The sequence below is a fragment of the Ostrea edulis genome, chromosome 5 (genome assembly GCF_947568905.1).
Source record: "Ostrea edulis chromosome 5, xbOstEdul1.1, whole genome shotgun sequence".
NCBI lineage: Eukaryota > Metazoa > Mollusca > Bivalvia > Ostreida > Ostreidae > Ostrea > Ostrea edulis.
Genome location: NC_079168.1, coordinates 31,759,167 through 31,767,645, shown reverse-complemented (window position 1 = coordinate 31,767,645; position 8,479 = coordinate 31,759,167). Strand labels below are relative to the sequence as shown.

General features: G+C 36.0%; 2 protein-coding genes across 6 annotated transcripts in view; one reads left to right on the top strand and one right to left on the bottom strand.

The window, feature by feature from the left end:
* Nucleotides 1-357: 357 nt before the first annotated feature.
* On the bottom strand, nt 358-7,362 carry LOC125652598 (transmembrane protein 160-like). Of its 2 annotated transcripts, none has more exons than XM_048881928.2 (5): nt 7,296-7,362; nt 4,327-4,587; nt 4,193-4,217; nt 3,173-3,271; nt 358-2,038 (listed from the first exon to the last, which is right to left on the bottom strand). In XM_048881928.2, exons 2-5 carry the CDS (start codon nt 4,540-4,542, stop codon nt 1,815-1,817), a joined length of 564 nt encoding a protein of 187 aa, XP_048737885.2. In that variant the 5' UTR covers nt 4,543-4,587; nt 7,296-7,362; the 3' UTR covers nt 358-1,814. The 2 variants fall into 2 exon arrangements, with proteins under 2 accessions (XP_048737885.2, XP_048737886.2); XM_048881929.2 differs by lacking the exon at nt 7,296-7,362 and adding an exon at nt 7,139-7,261.
* LOC125652596 (uncharacterized) overlaps nt 7,324-8,479 on the top strand; it is a 21,901-nt gene continuing 20,745 nt past the window's right edge. For 2 of the 4 annotated variants that reach the window (XM_048881922.2, XM_056165785.1), the window contains exons 1-2: nt 7,324-7,456; nt 7,995-8,181. In XM_048881922.2, coding sequence (XP_048737879.1) covers nt 8,070-8,181 — 112 coding nt within the window. In that variant the 5' untranslated portion in view covers nt 7,324-7,456; nt 7,995-8,069. Of the gene's footprint in view, nt 7,457-7,538; nt 7,624-7,994; nt 8,182-8,479 lie in introns of all 4 variants that reach the window. The other 2 variants (XM_056165786.1, XM_056165787.1) reach the window with 2 other exon arrangements.

The window sequence follows — 8,479 nt, the reverse complement described above, 5'->3', positions numbered from 1 at the left end:
TAAAATTCTACTGCATTCAACAGTTGTTTGGTGGGTTTTTTTTAAATCTGTAAGACTTGGGTTTCTAAGTTACACAGTATTTCTTCAGGAATAAAACAAAAGCTTCAATTGATATACACGATTCATTGCATATTGATGAGATTGTTTCCCTTGTTCAGCAACACCCTCCGAGGGGAAAGAACAAGGAAGAATCATAAAGAGCCCAATTTGTTTTCCAAAGAGTGACATTTTGTTTACTTCAAAACTGAGTGTGCTGTGCATGAGAGTCCTGTTGCTGCCCAAACTTATCCATCAAAATCAATAAAGAGAAGAGTTCCTACCATTGTCAGTATACAAACTTCAAATGAATATAACAAATATTATTCCAGTACATTTAATTTGTCCAAAGTTGCATGAGAGAGAAAAAACAACACAAGAAGCCCACAGGTAGTATTGATCACCTGAATATTATTTAGTTAAAGGTATTGCTGGTCCCAAGGGCTATGAAATCTATAATGATTTTCCTATTCTGCATACATGATCTAAGCTAAAGTCTAATATTCAGTAGTAGCATAAAACAAGATGTGCTCGTACAACACAAATACCACTGAAAGTGTCTGCACTGATGAAAGACTTTATATATTATACATACATATATTAGCACTATACATGACTATTTTGAACCCACCCTAGAGTCAGAACCCTTTTCCTGAAATTTACAGTTTGGTAGAGACTGTCATGCTCTAGCTTGCGAAATGCATTCAGCTCCTAGCCAACATCAGCACAAGTAAAGAAGAAAAAATTCAAACTATACAAATTACACAATTACATATTGTACAACGTAACACCATTACTATGACCATTTTGGACCTGTTCCCATCTCAAAACCCCTGCCATAAGGTAAGGAAATTCACAATATTGGTAAAGGGCAACATGCTTTTTCTGATATATCTATTTAGTTTCAATTTAGTACCAATAACATTAAAGATGTTATATATGATCTAAAGTGTTACACATAAACACTATATGCCAAGTTTGGCCCTGTCCCAGAGTCAGAACCTAGATAGTCCAGGGATTATGGAATTTACAATTTCGTAAGAAGCCTTCCTGCTCTACATAATTATGCATTTAGTTTTTCATAAAGATGTGTGATTGTGAAGAAGATTGTTTTAAAAAATATGTCAATATTTGACAGTTGTTGTCCCCCTTATTGTCCTAGGGGTGCAGGGGTCCTCCAATTTAAAATTAACGCCCCCTGGTACCAAAGATGCTTCATACTATATTTGAAAAAAATTGGAAGGGTATTCATCTGCATTGACTCAAGTTAATTGAAATATATTGCAAAAATCTGGCTAGATAGTTTTAATAAATTTGAGTAAAATTTACAAATTGTGTCTCATTTTTTTATGTCATGTACTCGAATGATGTCAAGTGTTAGAAATAATTTATGTGAAAATGCAAGTAAATTTAAAACTTTAGATTTAAAAGCTTTAAAGACAGAGTAAATATTCATTGATTTCATAAAAGAAACAAATCTTTTTATGGCCTTTCACTTGTAATGCATCATGAAACCAAAAAACTAAATAAACATTTGAAATGAATTTCATTCCTTCAAAGTTTATTGCACTATTAGATGAAATAAAGAACATGATATTAAGTTGATAATAAATTCATAAAATTATACACATAGCTCTAAAAACTAACATATCCAGTATATTAGGGTTTCTCCTTACAGGTCAATAAATCATGCACAAAACTTACGTTCCTTAAAATAGAGCATATTACACAGCGTTTTACACATGACATGGCAATATAGAGTGGTAGAGTTTGTTCCCCTAGTCACTTCTGATTTCCTTTGAATGCTGTTGAAAATATTTGTCACTTTCAGCAGAGAAGACAATCAGAATCATGGCGTAGAGAATGGCGTGAGCAATGGCTGAGAGAGTTTGTAGCGCCACGAAACCTCCCGTCATCCCGACGCGGTCCTTAAGGTACAGTAGGTTGTAAACGAACACATATGTCCCCCAAAGAACATTAACTCCTGCCAAGAACATGGCTGCTGTTTAAAACACAGGGAAAAAACATGTAATGGATTGATATCCTTTGAAGATGTAATAATAGTCTGTTGAGTTAATGTCAGAAAGTGTATTTCCATGATTTTATTTTTTAGAATCATTGGAAATAAAACACATCAGGTCAAAAATAGAGCAGTTATTTTCATTTCATGCAGAACATTTGTGTCAAAACATGGCTGCATGTCATTTAAAAACTGATGAACATAGGCAGTTCAAGGTGTGAGGGTGTATGTCATCCCACCCATCCCCAAACAAAAATTTGTGTCATCCCACTTCCTAAACTCATGACAAAATTTATGTCCCCTCCCCTACCCCCCCCCCCCCCCCCCTCCAACTCACTCAGCCAACTCAGAAAAATTGTGTCATCCCAATCTCACTCACCCTCAAAACTCAGAAACATTGTTGTGTAATCCCACCTCCAAAACTCAGAGACTAAAACTGTCCTTAAGGAACTAATACCACCCACCCCCAGCAGGGCACATTGGATGGTGGGAAATAGTGACTTAACTGTGCTCATAGAAGAATAAACAGTTTTTAAGATACACTCTGCACAATGACAATTTAACACACACACTCCCTCAAAATGGAAAAAAAATTCCAAATTAATTTCCTTGAATATTAAAACAAACCTCAATCTAAATAGCAGGTGCACAACTTCATTATTCATATAACACACAAAATTTTAATCAAATTTGTGCATCAGTGCAATCTTACCCTGGACAAATTATGCCTATGAAATGACAGACCCCCCCCCCCCCCCCCCCAACTTCTTTTGCAGGAGATAATCATATGTCATCCCACCCCAACTCAGAAAAATAACGTGCAATCTCACCACTCAAACAGTTCAATTGGGAAAAAAAGTGTTTTTGTATTAAATCTTTTAAATTCTAGATTAAAACTCAAAGCCTTGAGAATTTTAACCCAAGAGCATTTGGGTATTCTGCCTCAAAATGAGGTTTTACTTCACTTCCTGTCTTCCATGTGTAAATGTACATCTGTCTGCCCATTATAAATATTCTAGACATGTCCATTCTTACAGACATATTATCATGCAATGGGTTTGTCAGCTGTAGCAACTGTACCTACTGTATGAATATATGAATAATTACATAACTTACAATATCCTGCTAATTCAGCTACAGCGGTCTGTCCTTTGTACAACATTCCCACCCCAACACCTGTCATCAGGTACGCATTCCGGCACCAGGACAGGTATCCTAAAGAAAAGAAAGGCAACCTACATAAAATATATAAACTGTCAGGCACGCATTCCGGCACCAGGACAGGTATCCTAAAAGAAAGAAAGACAACATCTACATAAAATACCGTATAGTGGGTTTTTTTCATGGGTCTAAATTTGGCGATTTGATTGCTCAAAGGTATGCTAATAATTTTAGTGGAATGAATTTTGGCGAACAAAGAAGAGTTATCTCTCTTGCAAATTCTGAAGTCACATTTGGGTGCATATTTGGCGAGTGTAATCTTAGTGGAAAGCTATCAGCCAAATTCATCACCCAGTGGAAAAAAAACACTATACAGTACCTAAATTGTCAGGTAAGAACAGCATAAACTAAACTTAGGGGTGCATGAAGTTCAGAATTGACCTCTTACAATACCTTGCTTATCTTGCATGCATGCATCTTGTAACTAACATATGCATTTTTTAAACTATGCAAATGCAGTTTAGACAACTATATGACAAATGTATTAGTTGTTCACAACTAAGACTTCAATACACACACCATGCACATATTCTATAGGATGTAAATTATATTGATGTTCAAAATGATTAGATGAATGGATAGAAAAATGTTGTTATATGTAATCACATCGAATGTCAAATATTTTATTTTGTTCTTAATTCAGACAAGTATTGATATGATGTTCAGCTAGTGCACTGCATGAAGGCATCATATACACAAGATATTGGGATTTTCAAGGCCAGGACAGATATGGAACTCAAACTTCTACAGTTAACAGCATTGCTAATCATTCAAAAGGTATTGAAGCAAATGCTTCTGAGATTCTAAATGTCTATATAAGCGATGTCAAAATCTGTTTGGCAACACTAATGGTAGCTGCCTGAACTTTTCTACATATAGAGAATTTTGTTTAACGTCAAATTTAAAACTACATACCATTTTCGTTAGCAAGACGGCAACTCTGAAAGAAAGCATTTCTCTTTTTAAACATAGTTAAATTTCAGCTATACACCATCCTACTTTAAAAGGAAAAAAAAGGATTGAATACAACATTTATCAATGAAACTGACCCATGCTGAGTTTTCAATGGCCTCTGTTGACATTTTGTTGTCTACGTAGATATACCCTTTCTCCTTCGAGTCCGTTTTGGTACACATTACTCGACAACATATCCTCTGTCCAAGAGTGGCTGACAGATGCTTGCTTCTGGAGTGACACAATGAAAATTCATGTTCCCAGGGTAAAATTCGTCTCAACGTTTTCAGATTCCTTAAAGTTTTTGCCATGACTTCAGCAAGTTGTGTCTGTCATCAGAGGTGTTACGTCATTACCTGAAATAAATCAAATACCGTAATACTACAATGAAAATACAATCACGACCCCTTATATGATTGAAGAGTTTATCCCCTAATACTTTCAATAATTTTCTACTTTTATTTTGAACCTTCCCTATAGGTAATACGTATATAAGGTCCTGTTATGATCCGAGTTAGAATAAGTCCTCAGTACCCCTTGGTTGTCGTAAGAGGCAACTAAATGGGGTGGTCCTTCAGATGAGACTGCAAAAAACAATGTCCCGTGTCACAGTAGGCGTGGCACGGTATAAAGATCCCTCCCTGCTCAAAGACCGTAAGCACCAAGCATTAGGCCTAAATTTTGCAGCCCTCCACCGGCAATGGTGACATCTCCATATGAGTGAAATATTCTCAAGAGGGATGTTAAACAGTATACAATCAATCAATCAATTACATGTATATACAGTTATGTTTAAAACAAAAATATGGAAAACTAATGAAAATTTAAACCATACCTATGGAACTTGAAAATTTTGGTCAATGTGGCATAGATTCGAATGTAAATGCACGGACATTTATTTCTCCATTTTGAATCTTATCTACACAAGCTCACGTTATTCTGAGATGTTACATAAAATCTGATTAAAGCATGTAACTCATATAATCACTTCTTGATTAGTGTACCATGTCTCCTATGTTCGTAAATTTGCTACATTGACACTGAATATGATGTCATAATGCATTGTTTACATCAACTGCATTATGCTTTCCACGTGCAATGAATAGGTTGATCAGATGTCTGTTGAAGTCGTGTAACAAGGTGTTAGGCTGCTTTGATAGAACTCTGTCCTAATTAACACATTAGGTGCTAATTTGGGGATATTTTTTGTCCTGTAATTAAATGGCAATATTTTGGCTTTGCCCTCAAACATGATCACACCATAATACATTATAGGAAATAAGTGCAATTAAGGATTTCCTGTAATTTTTTGACAGTTACGGATTTCATGCAATTCCTGAATTACATAACAATTACAAGATATTAGGTCAGTAGAGCCAGAGGTTTGATTCCCAGAATACACGTAATAGAGGGTGAAGCCCTCTCACGGCCCTTCGCCCTTTGGGCCGTGAGAGCGGAGCTCTTTCTATAGGTAACACGTATATACATGTTTAAAAGGAAAATATAGAAAACCAATGAAAAACTAAACCATACCCATGGAACTTAAAAAGTTTGGTCCCAATGGTGTCAATTTGAATATTAGCGTGTGGACATGTACTTCTCCATTTTGAATCTTGTGTACCCAAGTTCATGTCATTCTGAGATATTACATAAAATCCGTAAAAACATGTAAATCTTATTTTCTTGGTGATATATAATCACTCCTCAATTAACGCGATTGTACCATGTCTCCTATGTTTGTGAATTTGCTAAACACCGACGCTGGATATGATGTCACAATGCACTGTTTACATCAGTTGCATTGAGTTTCATGCATTCAATGAATATAGGCGGATCAAAAATGTCTAAATTTAGAATACTTTGATTGAGCTCTGTCCTCACACGTTAGGTGCTAATAGAGGCTGAAGCCCTCTCACGGCCCAAAGGGCCGTGAGAGCGGAGCTCTCCCTATAGGTAACACGTATGTACATGTTTAAAAGGAAAATATAGAAAACCAATGAAAATCTAAACCATACCTATGGAACTTGAAAAGTTTGGTACCAATGGCGTCGATTCGAATATTAGCGCGTGGACATGTATTCCTCCATTTTGAATCTCGTCTACCCTAGTTCACGTCGTTCTGAGATGTTACATAAAATCCGTAAAAGCATGTAAATCTTATTTTCTTAATCATATATTATCACTCCACGATTAACGCCATGTTTTTTTGTTGTGGTTCAAACGCAATATGTTTGTAAATTTGCTAAATAACGACACTGAATATGACGTCACAATGTACTGTTTACATCGATCGCGTTATATTTCCCGCGTTCAATATATAGGCGGATCAAATGTCCAAAATTAGGATGCTTTGATACAGCTCTGTCTAACTTCGGGTTGTTTTTTGTTCTGTTTTGGATATAGATACTAATGCTAAAACTTTTTTGCTTCGCCCTCAAACACGCTCACGCCATAAAACATATTATTTCGGGATATTTTTTGTCCTGTTACGGATCTAGATACTAATGCCAATACTTTTTGCTTCGCTCTCAAACACGGTCACACCGTAAGACATATTAGAATATATTAGGTCAGTATAGCACTCAGCTGTCGGGTCAGAGGTTTGATTCCCAGCATACACGTAATCTCATTATCTGTGGAAACCAGGGGTTGTTTATATTCAGTCTTGGAGATAGGAAAAACCAAATATGAATAATCCCCTTGTATCCACAGAAATTATGCATATGATACCCTTGTAATTGTTAGAAACCGGGAACTTTCTGGTGAGTGAAATCACGATTGTCCTCACAACTTCAGTGTCCTACAGGCGTTTAAAATCTGAAATAGTCGGTGACGCCTATCTTCCCGCAAGGATACAATGTGTTAGTGTTAAACATACAAATACAAATATTTACATGTACATAATACATGTATGGCCTTCCTTCTAGCTTTGCTAGCGGGTTTATCTTTTACACGAGTTTGTGCCCGATTTCCTGAGGTTCATCCCCAGCAGAGACTCAGCATACTAATTACTTTACACACATTCCCTTATAAACCATCAAAAACAACATTAAGAATTAATTACCTCTTGGAAATAATAAATTACGGCAAGTAGTAGTTGAAACGCAAGTAGGAAACAGGGAGCGGAACGTAAAAGGAAAAACCCACCGAGTTTTGTTTATCTTTTGCTATCCGAACGGGTACGCGGGTACCACATCGAATGCAGTCTGGGGTTGTCATGTAGTGGTATATTTTCTTATTTTATGTTAAATTATTATTGCATACGATATAATAATACCTTCTTCTAAAGGATTCATTTGTTACGCAGAATTGAATATCTGATGTGGACTTTTCCTGTCACATGACAGTTAATAATCAAGGCGACAGAGGAATTCAGCAAAATTGTCAGCTCTGTAAGACCATCATAAACGAACTGAAACTCGCACAGCAATACCTATTTATTCTAAAGAAAAGAAAATTTAATATATTCAGAGCTATACATGCATTATCTTTAGAGAAATGGAGTACAGGCATTATCATTATTATAATATTATAGTTACCTTACATCCATATGGACATATGGATGTGTCTGTACATGCAGGCTCTGCCATTCCACTTTTCTAAAAGGAATTAATGTATGTGAATAATATAGCTTTTCAAAACATGTTCCCTCTGTGGGATTTTTGTCTAAGTAATGTGGCAATCCGTTGTATTAGTTTCGATCATTATATGCATTTCACTTGTTTCTTTCTATACAGCATTAATTTAATTACTTGTTTGACAGGTGTCTACAGATTAGTCTAGATGACAGTTTGATGTCGTGTCATTGACAGTTTTATGTCGTACTGTTAAATCCATCATGTCAGAGGAGCAGACCACAGACAGACAGATGGATGATCTAAAGCAATCTCTGACAGACATACAGACAACAGAGGTAACCCTCATAGAGTACCTCAAAGAGGTCTTGAAAGGTAAGTCTGAATCGATATCTTTACGTCCCGCCATGAACGGGACATATAGTGTTTGTCATGTCCGTCCTCTGTCTTTGTCCAAGTTCATCCTTCCGTCACACTTTGCATTCAGCTCAATTTCAAAGAAACTATTCAAGATATTTTTATCAGACCTTATATATGTTGATACATATTGGTGTGACATCTATTCAACTGCATCAGTATTTTTTTACCTTGGTATTTCCTTTGATCTTGACCTCACTTTTCTGTATTTGACGGTTAGCTCAGTTTCAAAGCAATTAATTAATGAAGAATTGTT

Bases quoted from the DNA above. Each gene is read 5' to 3' on its own strand.
- LOC125652598 (XM_048881928.2), bottom strand. From the start codon at position 4,542: ATGGCAAAAACTTTAAGGAATCTGAAAACGTTGAGACGAATTTTACCC. The intron at 3,272-4,192 runs GTATGTAGTTTT...TCTTTTCTTTAG, and splicing joins CCGTCTTGCTAACGAAAATG to GATACCTGTCCTGGTGCCGG. The intron at 2,039-3,172 runs GTAAGTTATGTA...TGTTTTAAACAG, and splicing joins AGCTGAATTAGCAGGATATT to CAGCCATGTTCTTGGCAGGA.